Source organism: Geotrypetes seraphini, chromosome 8, assembly GCF_902459505.1.
Source record: "Geotrypetes seraphini chromosome 8, aGeoSer1.1, whole genome shotgun sequence".
In the NCBI taxonomy this organism is placed as follows: Eukaryota; Metazoa; Chordata; class Amphibia; order Gymnophiona; family Dermophiidae; genus Geotrypetes; species Geotrypetes seraphini.
Genome location: NC_047091.1, coordinates 156,338,150 through 156,353,461, shown reverse-complemented (window position 1 = coordinate 156,353,461; position 15,312 = coordinate 156,338,150). Strand labels below are relative to the sequence as shown.

General features: G+C 43.3%; 1 protein-coding gene across 3 annotated transcripts in view; it reads left to right on the top strand.

Annotated features, from left to right (window-relative positions):
• CFAP251 (cilia and flagella associated protein 251) overlaps positions 1-15,312 on the top strand; it is a 171,579-nt gene that overhangs the window by 74,987 nt on the left and 81,280 nt on the right. For all 3 annotated transcript variants that reach the window (XM_033957400.1, XM_033957401.1, XM_033957402.1), the window contains 3 exons: positions 950-1,200; positions 1,297-1,448; positions 8,013-8,186. In XM_033957400.1, the coding sequence (XP_033813291.1) occupies positions 950-1,200; positions 1,297-1,448; positions 8,013-8,186 (577 nt within the window). The remainder of the gene's footprint in view (positions 1-949; positions 1,201-1,296; positions 1,449-8,012; positions 8,187-15,312) is intronic.

Genomic DNA, 15,312 nt, shown 5'->3' with positions numbered 1-15,312 from the left:
AGTAAATTCGTAAATTCTCAAGATTCCTTGACAAGTAGGAAGAAGCTTGACAGAGAAGGCTAAGTGGGAGGTGACGGGGGCTCAAAACTTGACAGATCATTATTAAACAGAAATTGAGATGCTCTGAGGAGAGCTTCTGGGTTAGAACTCTTGCACATGCTCAGAAGATCTTTCCAGAGGTTTCTAAACTTTGGGACAAAGGATTGGCTTGGCTCCATCAGATAATGGCATCAGCCGATGTGATCCACGTATATGGCTGTTGGATCCTTGTCCATGAAAATACTACACACGTATTTTATGTTTAAAAAAAACCCCAATTCAATGCACCTATCCAAATCTTTGTAATCTGTCCTATTGATTTGAGGATCTACTTTGAAAGTATAGTTGTTTTTTAATTTTTTTTTCTTTTCCGTTGTTTTAGTATACACACATCCAGGGGAGGGAGGGTGGGAAGGTGGGGGGGGGGGGGGTCCTTTATCTAATTTTATTTCCTGATGAATATGTTGGATGGGAGAGGGGTTTTTATTCTTTCTGTATTTCTATTGATTGATTATAAGTGCTTATTATGATTATTAATATATGTATGTATATTGTTCTGCACTTTTGATAGTTTTGAAAATTTAATAAAGATTAAAAAAAAAGAAAGTACCACTACTTATCAGAAAACTAATAGCTATTTAAACCCCCTTCTTTACTAATGTGTTGCGTGGGTTTTAACGCCAGCAGCTGCGGTAACTGCTCCGATGCTCATAGGAATTCTATGAGCGTCGGAGCAGTTACCACCGCTGCCAGCGCTAAAACACACGCAACGCGCTAGTAAAGGAGGGGGTTAAATCGTAGGCTAATGCAAAGTTTGCAATTTCTGTTAGGGCGTCATGTGTTGATATTTTGCAACCTAATTAGGCTACTCTTTAATGCTCTAATGGTTCTGTCTCTTCATACTGTATAGTAATTTTTTGGTCTCCACATTTGATGGCACAGTACTTCATGTATCAACCGATGGGACAAAGCTCGAAAAGTTAATGAAGCAGCCCCATGAAGATATCCATGCCATAGCTTGCCACCCCAGACAGACCTTGCTTGCCTTAGGAAGCTACAATGGAATCCTAAAGTTGTGGGATTACAAGGAAAAACTTCATATTAAAAGCAGAAGCTTTCCAAAGTGGAGCAGCATACAGTGTCTTTGTTATGATGCTGCAGGTAATCAATGTGGGCAGCCCTGTAACCCTTCAGCATAACGGGTCAGAAAAACTTAGGGTCACATTGTTCATAATTGTAATTGGCTATGTATTTCAGGTTTCTTGCTGGGGGTAGGTTTTATAGATGGAAATGTCTGCATCCTTGATTCTTTAACACTGAAAGATGAACAAGAACAATCATTCTCATATTCTCGAAGTGCAGTGACCCACATCGGCTTTTCTCATGATTCCCAGTATCTTGCGACCGCAGTAAGTATTTTTCATACTCTGCATTCTTAATGTTTTTTTCTAATGTTGCACTGTGTCAAAAAGTTAATCAGAGAAGTTGGTAAATTAATGGCAACTGTCTTAAATTGTTCTATAAATTTCCTTAAGCAGGAGACAAGTACAAACCAGAAACGGCTGACTTAGAATCTACACATTGTAATCTATAGCAGCTGCAGCTGTTATTTGATCAACATTTTTTAATCACAGTTATTCACCCAATTAAAAATTTGGGGTCAGTATCCAAAGGGGATTGACTGGGCAGGAGAATCTCCTGCCTAGTTAAACCCCATTCAGCTGGCCGGCCGCCGATATTCATCAGTACTTAACCAAGTAGGGTCTCTGAATATCGGTTGTAATCAGCCAATCCTTAACCAGCTAGGCAAGGGGTGGTCTGGAGTAGAGTTTGGGCTGAGCCATTACTTAGCTGATTAGCAATGATATTCAGTCCACTAACTGACTAAGGACGTAGATAAATATAGGAAAGCCTTTTTTGCTGTTCCAGCTTTATTAACAGGGACACTGGTCTCAATATTGGCCGGTGCTCGGTTAACTTCCAGATTGCTGCACTAACCCAGATATTCAAAGCCAGAGGCCAGACATACCCCAGCATTGAATGTCTGGAAAAGAAATGTGCCATCTTACCAGCATGGGCTGAATATCAGGCCCTTTGATCAGTTATTCACATTTTTAATCAGCGTTCCAAAGACACCCTTTTTGGTCATCCAGTCTCCTCTTGAAGCCTTCCCCCCACCTAAGCGCATTCCCATTAAGATGTGCACATTAACCCTTTAACAATGATTATTAATGAAATTATATACCATATTCAGCTGCTGGGAGGCAGCCCAGATAACTCATGCTGTTGGCGCTGACCACAGATTTTCAATGCTGTGCTGTTTCCGGTGACCAGCATTGAATATCCAGGGGTTCATTGGCCGCTAAAAAGCTACCCTTTCGTCCACTATAGGGAAATATATTCTTTAATCTTGGTCATATTGTATAAACTCTTAACAGTCCCAGAATATACCATATTTCACAATTCTAACTTTTGACTATATTGCTGTAATGCAAATTTATAAAGTTCTCATAAAATGATCAGAAACTGTAACCTCTTTACCTACCCAAATATCACAGGCTGTAGATATCGTACCTTCTTTGATAGAACATTCAAATTCCAAGTAGGTAGACAGCAAACTTGGCTAGGCTACTTCACCGATGCCGCCAGAGAGTCATACAGTGTCTTTAGGAAAGAACTAAAAACTACCTTGTTTAAGAAATTCATAACCTAACCAGACTTCTCACCCCTAAAATCAGAGCCTCCTCCCATCCGAAGTTCTTCTTTCACCATAATAGGAGCCCATCTACCCTCATCTACCATAATTCGTCCTTAAATCGCTACCAGTTTTCCCACTGGTGCCCGTCCTTCGTTAATGTATCATGATAACAAATTATTTCTCATCAACATCCTATGTTATTTTTTCATCTTTTCAGTCTTGCACCTTGTAATTCATTGACCGCACAATCTTCCTTTCTTTTCCTACTTATGCTCTGAATTCTGCAGATTGTATAATGTTACTTATTGTGAACCTTGTAATTCACTGACCCTGCAACTCTCCTTGTACTACCGTGTTTCCCCGATGATAAGGCAGGGCCATCAAATAAGACAGCCCCCCCTTTTTAGAAAAAATGTAAAATAAGGCACCCCCCCCGCAAATAAGCCACCCACCGATACCTGCGCTTACCCGAATCGGGTGGTACGGTGGGTGACTCCGTGTGGTCCCTCCGTCTACCGTATTTGCCTCCATGGCTGCGTGCCGCACCTCGTCATGAAGTGAAGAGGAGGAAGTGACAGGACTGCAGGGCGCGCACGTGACTCCGCGCAAGGAAACACAGGCAGCTTCCCTCATCCCTCCCTAACGGAGACTGCAGGAGTTTGTTCACGGCCAGAACATCCAATACAGGTAATAAAATTCTGTTTTTTTTCAACAATAACTGTGTACTGTAGTTTTCTTCATGGGTAAATAAGGCATCCCCCCGAAAATAAGCCCTAGAGCAGTGGTTCCCAACCCTGTCCTGGAGGAACACCAGGCCAATTGGGTTTTCAGGCTAGCCCTAATGAATATGCATGAAGCAAATTTGCATGCCTATCACTTCCATCATATGCAAATCTCTCTCATGCATATTCATTAGGGCTAGCCTGAAAACCTGATTGGCCTGGTGTTCCTCCAGGACAGGGTTGGGAATCACTGCCCTAGAGCATATTTTGGCCTTCCAAAAAAAATAAGACAGTGTCTTACCATTGGGGAAACAGGGTATCACTGGATGTTCAATGTTCTCTAATCAACTTATACTCTGTAATTCACTCTCTGTACAGCTTTTCTTCATTGTGAACTGCCTAGAAGTGGCAAGATTAGTGGCGGTATATAAAAAAAATTAAATTATTATTATTATTACTTTGTAGCGTTGTTGGGCTCATTTCACATTCGAAAGAAGTAAGGCGGCACCATTTTCAATCATCGCACTGTTATTATACTCTATGGAGAGACAATACTTAAAGCTAAAATGATAAAGCAAGAGCGCTTCCTTCGAATGTGAAATGAGCCCAACAGCGCTACAAAGTAGCCATTTTAGGAGCACTTTATAAATTTGCTTTTCAGCAATATATTGAAAAGTTATAATTGTGAAATATGGTATAATCTGGGACTGTTAGAGTCACTAAAAAGCTAAACAGCTAAGTCAATATTCAGCACTACTGACTGGTTAAGTTTATAGTGGCCAAAGATAGGACTACTACACAGTCCGATTTGGCCACTAAGCCACTCAACACTGAAAATTGCAGGTTACTGCATAATAAAGCCAGTTAACTTTTAGCTGCTAACTGAGAATATCAGTAGAGATAACTGGTTATCTTGCAGTGAATATTTGCATTTAACCAATTAAGCGCTATTTAACCAGATGGTGCCCTTTCTGGCTTGTTAAATAGTGCTGAATATTAGCCGGTTTATCTTTTCATCGCCTAAGGGAAGTAACTATTAAGGTGCTATAAATGTTGGTATCTCATAGCGCAGGTTAGTGACTTCTTTGGTAAACTAGAATATTGTTATTGTTAAACATCACTAATAATAAAACCCTGAGCGCGCACGTGCACTCCTACCTGCGTGTTCCGTGATTCGTAGCTCCGTAACCGGCAGAGAAATTGTCAAGCAGAGAAAATTTGGCGTGCGTGCGCATGTTCGGCACGTCCGTGCGCACGTTCAGTGCGCACACGTTCTATTTCCAATGAGTGGCGGTTTACTTTATACAGTGTGCCAGTGGCCGGCAGAGAAATTGTAAAGCAGAGAAAATTTGGCGCATGCGCACGTTTGGCGCACGCACGTTCTATTTCCAACGAGTGGCGGTTTTATACAAGTTACTCTGTGCCAGTTGCCCTTTCCAAGACAACGCGTGATTAAAAAAAAAAAAAAAAAAAAAAAAGGTAGGTGGGAGAACGGACATATTCCCCCGACATCCCCCTGACATCTCCATACACATGACATCCCCCTAACATCCCTAATATTTCCCCAACATCCCCCTAACATCTCCACACACACACAGAAGGACAGGGGGCCAGGGAGAGAGACTGAAAGAAAAAAAAAAAACCAAAAAAACACCAAACGGGACATTGACAGACTGACAGAAATATGTCTCACACACTGAAAAACAGATAGGTGGCAGTGAAAGACACACAAAGGACAGGGGGCTAGGGAGACAGATTGAAAGGAAAAAAAAACAACAAACAAACAGCGGACAAGGAGAGAGAGAGAGACAGAAAGACAGACAGCAGCCAATGAGAGAGACAGAGACAGAGACAGAAAGACACACAGACAGCGGCCAAAGAGAAAGTGAGAGAGACAGAAAGACACACTGACAGCGGCCAAGGAGAGAGAGAGAGAGATAGAAAGACTGACAGACACCGCCCAATGAGAGACAGAGAAAGAGACAGAAAGACAGACAGACACACAGACAGTGGCCAAGGGGAGAAAGAGAGAAAGAGACAGAAAGACAGATAGCGGCCAAGGAGAGAGAGAGACACAGAAAGACAGACAGATAGCGGCCAATGAGAGAGAGAGAAAGACAGAGACAAAAAGACACACAGACAGCGGCCAAGGAGAGAGAGAGACAGACAGAAAGAAAGACAGACAGACAGCGGCCAATGAGAGAGAGAGACAGAGGCCAATGAGAGAGACAGAGACAGACACACAGACAGCGGCCAAGGAGAGAGAGAGACAGAGACAGAAAGTCAGACAGACACACAGACAGCGGCCATGGCGAGACACAGAAAGAAAGAAAGACAGACCGACAGCAGCCAAAGAGAGAGAGAGACAGAAAGAAAGACAGCGGCCAAGGAGAGAGAGAGAGACAGAAAGAAAGAAAGACAGACAGACACATCTATTCTAGCTCCTGTTAATGTAACGGGCTTAAAGACTAGTAACAAATAAAAAAGAATATTGCAGAGATGATGTACAAAATGCCAAGTCTTTAATCAAAAAAATACTTTAAACAATAAACAATTTGTATCCAAATTATGGTCCAATTCGGTGATGAACCGGGACCCGACACAGTCCGTGTTTTGAAAAAAACACTCCTTCCTCAGGGGTCCTAAAGGTATCAAAACCACATTCTGGCGGAAAAAAAGGTTTCTGGGACCGTGCAAACGCTACAGCAAGACAAAGGAGGGCCGCAAGATGGTAAACACCCGGGGGCAGCAGAGGAAAACACTGCATCGTCCTCAACCTAGGCCGCACAAAATACTTCATGGGGCCGCAGGTTGGAAACCCCTGCCCTAATGAATATGCATGGAGCAGATTTGCATGCATGTCACTTCCATTCTATGCAAATCTCTCTCATGCATATTCATTAAGGCTAGCCTGTATAGGGACGCCATTCTGCCATTCTGAAACAGGGCGAGATCAGCACACTGATTTCACCGCCCCTGTGAAAGAATTATGAGCCCCTGTGAAAGAATTATGAATTATTCCCATTCCCTCTCCCCTTATTAAGCAAGGAAAGTGTTAGCACTTTGTGACAGAATGCTGAGGCATTCCCCCCTCCTTTCTTGTCACAAGACCCCTGTCACATATTAACCCTTATCTTAATCAAGCAGTCCTTATTTGGAAAGGACATCAGCTGACAGGCATTGAGGACATGCAAAGACTCAGGTTCTGTCCACGTGTTAATTAGGCCCTTGTCTATGTGCTGAGTTGGAGGGTGATCACAAGGTAAAGCACAAGGCAAAGGGCAGGTGATCAAGATGTAAAAGCATGTACCTGTGTTTCCACCAATGTAAAAGCATGTACCTTTGTACCCACCACTCATTAGGTGTGTAAACGAGGGAGTTACTATGATGTCATTATTTTAGAAGCATAATAAAAGGGACTCGGAAGTAGACCCTGGGAGCGCCTCCATCCCGACTCTAAGACTGCGTGTGGTTGTTTCATATGTGACATCCCTACAAGCCTGAAATCTCGATTAGCCTGGTGGTCCTCCAGGACAAGGTTGGGAACCACTGGACTAGATAATCGAGTCAAGTTAGCTCCTTTGCTTTTTTATCCAGTTGTAATCCTTATGGTTCCCCAGAATGTGGTTTTGATACCTTTGATACCCCTGAGGAAGGAGTTTTTTTTCAAAACATGGAGCATGTCAGGTCCCGGTTCATCACCCAACTGGACCATAATTTGGATACAAAATGTTTATTGTTTAAAGTATTTTTTTGATTGAAGACTTGGCATCTTATACATCATCTCTGCAGTTTTCTTTTTTTGTTTGTTGTTTGGCATATCACTGTAGTTCCGTTGGAGTTTTTGATTGTTAAACATAAACCACTTCAGTATTGTTGGGCTTTAAATAAAAAAGTTTATTGGCTGTGGCTGAAGGACTCTATGTGAAGCAATATTAATCTGAGAGATTATCTTTAGAGAATAAAAGCTGTGATTTCCCTGTTGCAGCGGCATTTACAGCCATGAAACACTGCCAATGTCAGAGAGCTAAAAGAATGTAAAGATACGCCGGGAAGTTTTGGTATGAAAAGTCTACAGTTACCGCAACAAGTATTGCATGCAATATATTGTTTGAGGCAGGTTGGACTGTCAAAAGAGTATTTTGAAACTTCTACGACGAAAGTTGCCCATCCAACTGAATAGTATTTATACTGCTTTAAAATGTTTTTGAAAATATTTAAAGTTTTATGAGCGCCAGAGGGAAGGTTTTATTTTTTTTTTTTGCCAGTGACTGAGCTAGGGAGTGTGGAGAATTTCTCTGTATGACTTCCATTGAAAATCTGAGGCGTTTCCTTCCCTCTTGTTTGGATCATTTACTTTTCACAAATGACATTGATATTTAAATGAGCATGTGTTAAAATGTTGTAAATTTATCAATTTAGTAGGTGCTGCTCCTTGTATGGAGCAAGTGTGATTTGGTGGTCATTTGAGATGATTTTTTTAAAAAGCTACATTTTAAAGAACAAATTGAAATATTGCTGATAGTTTTTATACATTTTAACATTTATTTCAGGATGAAGGATTCACAGTGACTGTGTTTAAGGCAATAAACAAAAATGGTAGGAAATGCTGGGACTATTTTGGAAGGTACTGTACTCATTATAAACCCATTCAAAGTATAATCTTCGGCGTTCACATGGATACTGATGAGCCGCGACTCCTGTCTCTGGGAATGGACCGAATTCTGGTTAGTAAACAGTGGTCATTCAAGGCTGCACCACTGGCCCCTTGTTCCATATATTTTTTAACTGATATGTTGCTTTTTGGATCAGCATATAAAACAATTTAATAGAAAATATATTCAGGATGATATCTGATATTGTTGCCAACGTCTCTCCATGCATATATTACCAGTATGCATCTAATGAGATGTTTATTTATTTATTACTTGGATTGACAGTATATCACACCTTTTTAGTAGTACCGTTGTTCAAGGTGAGTTAGATTCAGGTACACTAGCTCTATGCTTCTCAACCCAGTCCTTAGGGAACCACCCAGCCAGTCAGATTTTCAGGATATTCACAATGAATATGTATGAGAGAGATTTGCATGTACTGCCTCCTTGGTATAAATCTATTTCATGTATAATCATTGTGGATATCCTGAAAACCTGATTGGTTTGGGGTACCTCAAGGAGTGGGTTGAGAAGCCCTGCACTGGCTATTTCCCTGACCTTGGAAGGCTCACAGTTTGCACCTAAAGCAATGAAGGGCTAAGTGACTTACCCTAGAACAGTGGTCTCAAACTCAAACTCTTTGCAGGGCCACATTTTGGATTTGTAGGTACTTGGAGGGCCGCAGAAAAAAATAGTTAATGTCGTATTAAAGAAATTACAACTTTGCATGAGTTAAAACTCTTTATAGTTTATAAAACTTTCCTTTAACAGTTAAAAGGAAAGATATATAAACTATAAAGAGTTTTACCTTATGCAAAATTGTCACTTCTTTAATAAGACATTAACTATTTTTTCTGCGGCCCTCCAAGTACTCTATTTTTTCTGCAGCCCTCACATTTAAAGTTTAATATCTTTTCTTTCTCAAAACTGACACATTTCAATCACTATATTGAAAATAAAATCATTTTCCCTACCTTTGTTGGCTGGTGACTTTATTTTTCTGTGCTTTTAACTATGTTTCCAGGGCCTTTTTGTCCTTTGACTGTTTTTCTCTCCATCTTCACTTTCTGCCTTGCATCCATCTTTGGCATTAACTTAATATTCAATTTTTCTGCTTTCTTTTTAAAATCTACGTTTCCATGTCTTACGTTCCCTTCTATCTCTTCTTCCATCCCTATTTTCATGGTCTGACATCTCTTTGCTTCCTTTCTCTTCCTCCCTCCCTCCTTCCTTCCTTTCCCCTGGTCTGGCATCTGTCTCCTTCCCTCCCCCATGCCCTGGCATCTCTCCCTCCCCCTCCATAGTCTGGTATCTCCTTTCCTACCCTCCCTCCCATGAACTTGGCATCTCTTGTTCCTCTCCTCTCCCTTGTCTTCCTTCTCCTTCCTTCCCTCTTTTTCCCCAATTTGGGTGCAGCAGCAACAGAAGCAGCATTTCCCTTCCCCCTTTCCTGTGCAGCAGAAGCATTTCTCTTCCCCTTTCCCTCTCCCTTCCTTTCCCTGTGGTGCAGCAGCAGCAGCATTTCCCTTCCCCCTTTCCTGTGCAGGAGAGGCATTTCTCTTCCCCCTTCCCTCCCTCTCCCTTTCCCTGTACAGCAGCAGCATTTCCCTAGGGTCCCCCTTTCCTATGCAGCAGAAGCATTTCTCTTTCCCCTCCCTTTCCGTTCCCTTCCTTGTGGAGCAGCAGCGTGTCTGGCCGGCTCCCTTGCTCAGTCGATTGTTCCATTCAAAGCCGCGGATAGTGGCTCCTCGTGAGATCCGCGCCTGCGTCTGAAGCCTCTCTGATATTGTGACGTCAGAGAGGCTTCCGATGCAGGAGTGGATAGCGCGAGGAGCCGCCACCCGCGGCTTTGAACGGAACGATGACTGAGCCAGCCAGACATGCTGCTGCTCCACAAGGGAAGGGGGAAGAGAAATGCTGGTGTGGATGGCACCAGGAGCCGCCACCGGTCGCAGCTTTCACCGGAACAATCAACTGCAGCAAGGGAGCAGTTGATCATCGCGTCCAGACCGCGGGCCGCAAAATAGCACCTGGAGAGCCGCATGTGGCCCGTGTGTTTGAGACCACTGCCCTAGAACACATGGAGCAGCAGAAAGATTTTCACTGAGCTCCCCTGGATGCACTCCAGCACTCCACTCCACCCATTGCTAACAGTAGCACTATCTTTAAGCATAAGAACATGATAGCCATACTGGGTCAGAACAATGATTCATCTAGCCCAGTGTCCTGTTTCCACAGTGGCCAATCCAGGCCACAAGTACCTGGCAGAAACCCAAATAGTAGCAACATTCCATGCTACTGATGCCAGGGCAAACAGTGGCTTCCCACATGTCTATCTCAATAGAAGATTATGGATTTTTCCTCCAGTAACTTGTCCAAGCCTTTTTTTTTTTTTTTTTTTAATCAGCTACGTTAACTATTCTCTGAGTGAAAAAATATTTCCTTCTATTGGTTTTATTTTGAAATCATTTTTATTAAGCATTTCACATAAAACTTCCAGCATACAACAGTTGTAACACTTCACAAATCAAACCTCTACAGCTATGAGAACAACAACAAACCCCACCCCCATCCCACCGCCCCACTTGCTCTTCTCCCCCTTCCCCCCTTTCCAACCCTCCCAGGGAACAGCAGCACGATAGTCATAGCTTCAATACCATATTCTTCCTCTAATATACAGAGTTAACGTGTCACAGAATGGAGCCCAGCAGAGTGCAAAGAGGCTCCCCTCTCGAGTGTCCAAGTCAGGTATAGCTTCCTCCTATTGGTTTTAAAATTATTTTCCTATAACTTCATTGAGTGTCCCCTAGACTTTTTAATTTTGGATGGAGTAAAAAATTGATTCATTTGTACCCGTTCTACACCACTCAGAATTTTATTACAGCTAAACCTTGTGTTTTTAACAGTGTCATTCATGGGCTGATTTAATGATAAATGGTTCCATGTGGAGATTAGGGTTTGGATTTTATTACCAATGTTCAGAGATAAAGTTCAGATTCTGTTACAGTGACTATTTCCTTGCTCAGGCAGGCTTATGCTTTGTTTATACCTGAGGCAGTGGAGGAGAGTGTTTCTTACCTATAGTTATAATGAAGGGAATAGACTTAGTAGATAGAGACAGGTTGTTCTCCCTCTCCAAGGTAGGGAGAACGAGAGGGCACTCTCTAAAGTTAAAAGGGGATAGATTCTGTACAAACGTAAGGAAGTTCTTCTTCGCCCAGAGAGTGGTAGAAAACTGGAACGCTCTTCCGGAGGCTGTTATAGGGGAAAACACCTTCCAGGGATTCAAGACAAAGTTAAACAAATTCCTGCTGAACCAGAATGTACGCAGGTAAGGCTAGACTCAGTTAGGGCACTGGTCTATGACCTAAGGGCCGTCGCGGGAGCGGACTGCTGGGCACGATGGACCACTGGTCTGACCCAGCAGCAGCAATTCTTATGTTCTTATGATTTCACCTCTTGCATCCCTAATTGTCAGTCTGCTGTTTTAAACTGGAGCTTTGGGACAGGGATACACTGGGGGATAGCTTTGTGCTCCCAGAACCTCAGAGATTTTAGATCTCCTCAAATAAGGTGATTTGGGAGGACTTCACATTCTATGTACTGCTGCTGGCTCCACCAATGGCGTAGTAAGAGGACAGAGGTGGACGACCCGGTGCCGTCTTTGCGGGGGACACTGTCAGCGATGCCTCTCCTTCTCTCCATCCCCCTGCGTACCTCTTGAAATGTTCGCCGCTGCGAGCAGTATCTTCCACTTGTTGCTCGCACCAGCCTTGGCTCCCTTCTGACATCACTTCCTGGTCACTAGACCAGGCAGGCAGGCAGCAAGTGAAAGATGCTGCTCACACCGACATACATTTCAAGAGGTATGTGGGGGTGGGGGGTGCTCAAACGGCAGGGAAGAGTGGGGGGGCACATGGCGTAGCGATGCAGGATGCCACCGCCTCTGGTGCCATCCTCCCTCGCTACGTCACTGGGCACCACTGCTGGTTTAAATGCAAGAATAGGAAGAATCTGTTCTTGTGTTTCAACCTGTAATTGTGCCATCAGCAGCATAGTGGAATGAGTACTGCAGTGAGAGCAGAACAGCACAGTCTCACAGCTGTGAAGACTGTGCCACTGAGACAGGCTTTTGGCTCCCTTGAACTTTGATGTCCTGAGCCATTGTCTCACCTGGCTAAACCAGCCCAATTAGTATTGGGGTTATGGTTAGGGTCAGCACAAATGTGCCCAGATTTATCTTAATTTTTGTTATGGAAGGGATAGCTAAGTAGGAGGTGCTTTTAAAGACTTTAAAATCATTAGTTGTCCATCCCAATCCTCAGCATTTGCAAGCCAGACTAGTTTCCATAAGAACATAAGCAATGCCTCCCACTGGGTCAGACCTGAGGTCCATCGTGCCCAGCAGTCCACTCACGCGGCGGCCCAACAGGTCCAGGACCTGTGCAGTAATCCTCTATTTATACCCTTCTATCCCCTTTTCCAGCAGGAAATTGTCCAATCCTTTCTTAAACCCCAGTACCGTACTCTGCCCTATTACATCCTCTGGAAGCACATTCCAGGTGTCCACCACACATTGGGTAAAGAAGAACTTCCTAGCATTTGTTTTGAATCTGTCCCCTTTCAACTTTTCCGAATGCCCTCTTGTTCTTTTATTTTTTGAAAGTTTGAAGAATCTGTCCCTCTCTACTCTCTCTGTGCCCTTCATGATCTTGTAAGTCTCTATCATATCCCCTCTAAGTCTCCTCTTCTCCAAGGAAAAGAGTCCCATTTTCTCCAATCTCTCAGCGTATGAAAGGTTTTCCATCCCTTTTATTAGACGTTTCGCTCTCCTCTGAACCCTCTCAAGTAACGCCATATCCTTCTTAAGGTATGGCAACCAATATTGGACACAGTATTCCAGATGTGGGCGCACCATCGCCCGATACAACGGCAGGATAACTTCTTTTGTCCTGGTTGTAATACCCTTCTTGATTATACCTAACATTCTATTCTCTCTCTTAGCGGCCGCTGCGCACTGTGCCGTTGGCTTCATTGTCATGTCCATCATTACCCCCAAGTCCCTTTCTTGGGTACTCTCATTCAATAACATCCCTCCCATCGTATAGTTGTACCTCTGGTTTCTGCTTCCCACATGCAATACTTTACATTTCTCAATGTTGAACTTCATCTGCCATCTCGTCGCCCATTCCCCTAATTTGTTCAAGTCCCTTTGCAATTCTTCGCAGTCCTCTTTAGTCCGAGCTCCACTAAATAGTTTGGTGTTGTCCGCAAATTTTATTATCTCACACTTCGTCCCTGTTTATAGATCATTTATGAATATATTAAATAGCAGCGGCCCGAGCACCAAGCCCTGCGGGACACCACTCGTGACCCTCTTCCAGTCCAAGTAGTGGCCTTTCACCCCTACCCTCTGTTTCCTACCCGCCAACCAGTTTCTGATCCATCTATGTACGTCTCCGTCCACCCCGTGGTTCTTCAGTTTCCGGAGTAGACGTTCATGAGGCACCTTGTCAAAGGTTTTTTGGAAATCTAGGTAGATGATGTCTATGGGGTCTCCTCTGTCCATCTGTTTGTTAATTCCTTCGAAGAAGTGCAATAAGTTAGTTAGGCACGATCTCCCCCTGCAGAAACCATGTTGGCTGGTTATCAGAAGTTCGTTTCTTTCAAAATGTTCATCGATGTTTTCTTTTATCAGTGCTTCCGCCATTTTCCCCGGGAACGAGGTCAGACTCACCCGTTTGTAGTTTCCTGGGTCACCTCTTGATCCTTTTTTTAAAGATGGGCATGACATTGGCTATCTTCCAATCCTCCGGGATCACGCCTGTTTTCAGGGATAGGTTGCAAATTTGCTGCAGTAGTTCCGCTATCTCCTCCTTTAATTCCTTCAGAACCCTTGGATGGATTCCTTCCGGACCCGGGGAATTGTCAGGTTTTAGTTTTTCTATCTGCCTACGCACATCTTCAAGACTCACTTCCATGGATGTTAGTTTTTCTGCTTGATTTCCATTGAAGAATTGCTCAGGTTCCGGTATGTTGGTTGTGTCTTCGTTTGTAAATATAGACGAAAAGAACATGTTAACTCTTTCCGCGACTTCTTTCTCCTCCTTCACTACTCCCTTCCTGTCTCTGTCGTCCAGCAGTCCCACCTCCTTCCTAGCTGGCTGCTTCTCTAAAGAACATATCTAAAGAACGGTTTGAAATTTCGTGCTTCCCTAGCTAGCCTCTCTTCATACTCTCTTTTGGCTTTTTGAACCACACGGTGACATTCTTTTTGATACTTCCTGTGTTCTTTCCAGTTCCCCTCAGTTTTGTCCTTTTTCCATTTCCTGAATGAATTTCTCTTATTGCCTATCGCTTCCTTCACTATTTTAGTTATCCACGCTGGGTCTTTTGTTCGACTCCTTATGCACCCCTTTCTGAATCTGGGGATATACAGATTTTGCGCCTTGCTCACCGTGTCTTTGAAAAAAGACCAGGCATGTTCTATCGTTTGCCATTTTTTTGGAAGTGTTCCTAAGTTTCTTCTTTACCATTTCCCTCATTGCTTCGTAGTTGCCTTTCCTGAAGTTAAAAGTTGTTGCTATGGTTCTCTTTCCTTTCGGTTTTCCTATCTCAACCTTGAACTTGATCATATTATGATCGCTGTTTCCCAACGGTCCCACTACTTCCACTTCCTTTGCAGGTCCCCTTAACTCATTTAGGATTAGATCCAGAAAGGCATTTCCTCTCGTCGGTTCTCTAACAAGCTGTTCCATGAAGCAATCTTGTGTAGCCTCCAGGAATTCTGTCTCCCTAGCGCATCTTGAGCTTCCAAGACTCCAGTCTATCCTGGGGTAGTTGAAGTCTCCCATAATAACCGTGTTACCGCTTTTGCATTCTCGTTTCATCTCAGCTTCCATTTCTTTATCGATATCTCCAGTTTGCCCGGGTGGACGATAGTATAGGCCCACCTTTATTTCATGTCCTTTCCTACCCGGTATTTTAACCCATAGTGATTCCAGCTTGTTGGTCGTCTCTGCTGTGTCCATTCTTGTCGATTGTATGCTTTCTTTTATGTATAGGGCTATTCTGCCTCCTTTCTGTCCTGACCTATCCTGGCGATAGAGCTTGTACTCCGGCAGTGCTGTATCCCATTTACTTTCCTTATTCCACTATGTTTCAGAGATTCCAATGATGTCTATGTCCTCTGCATTGG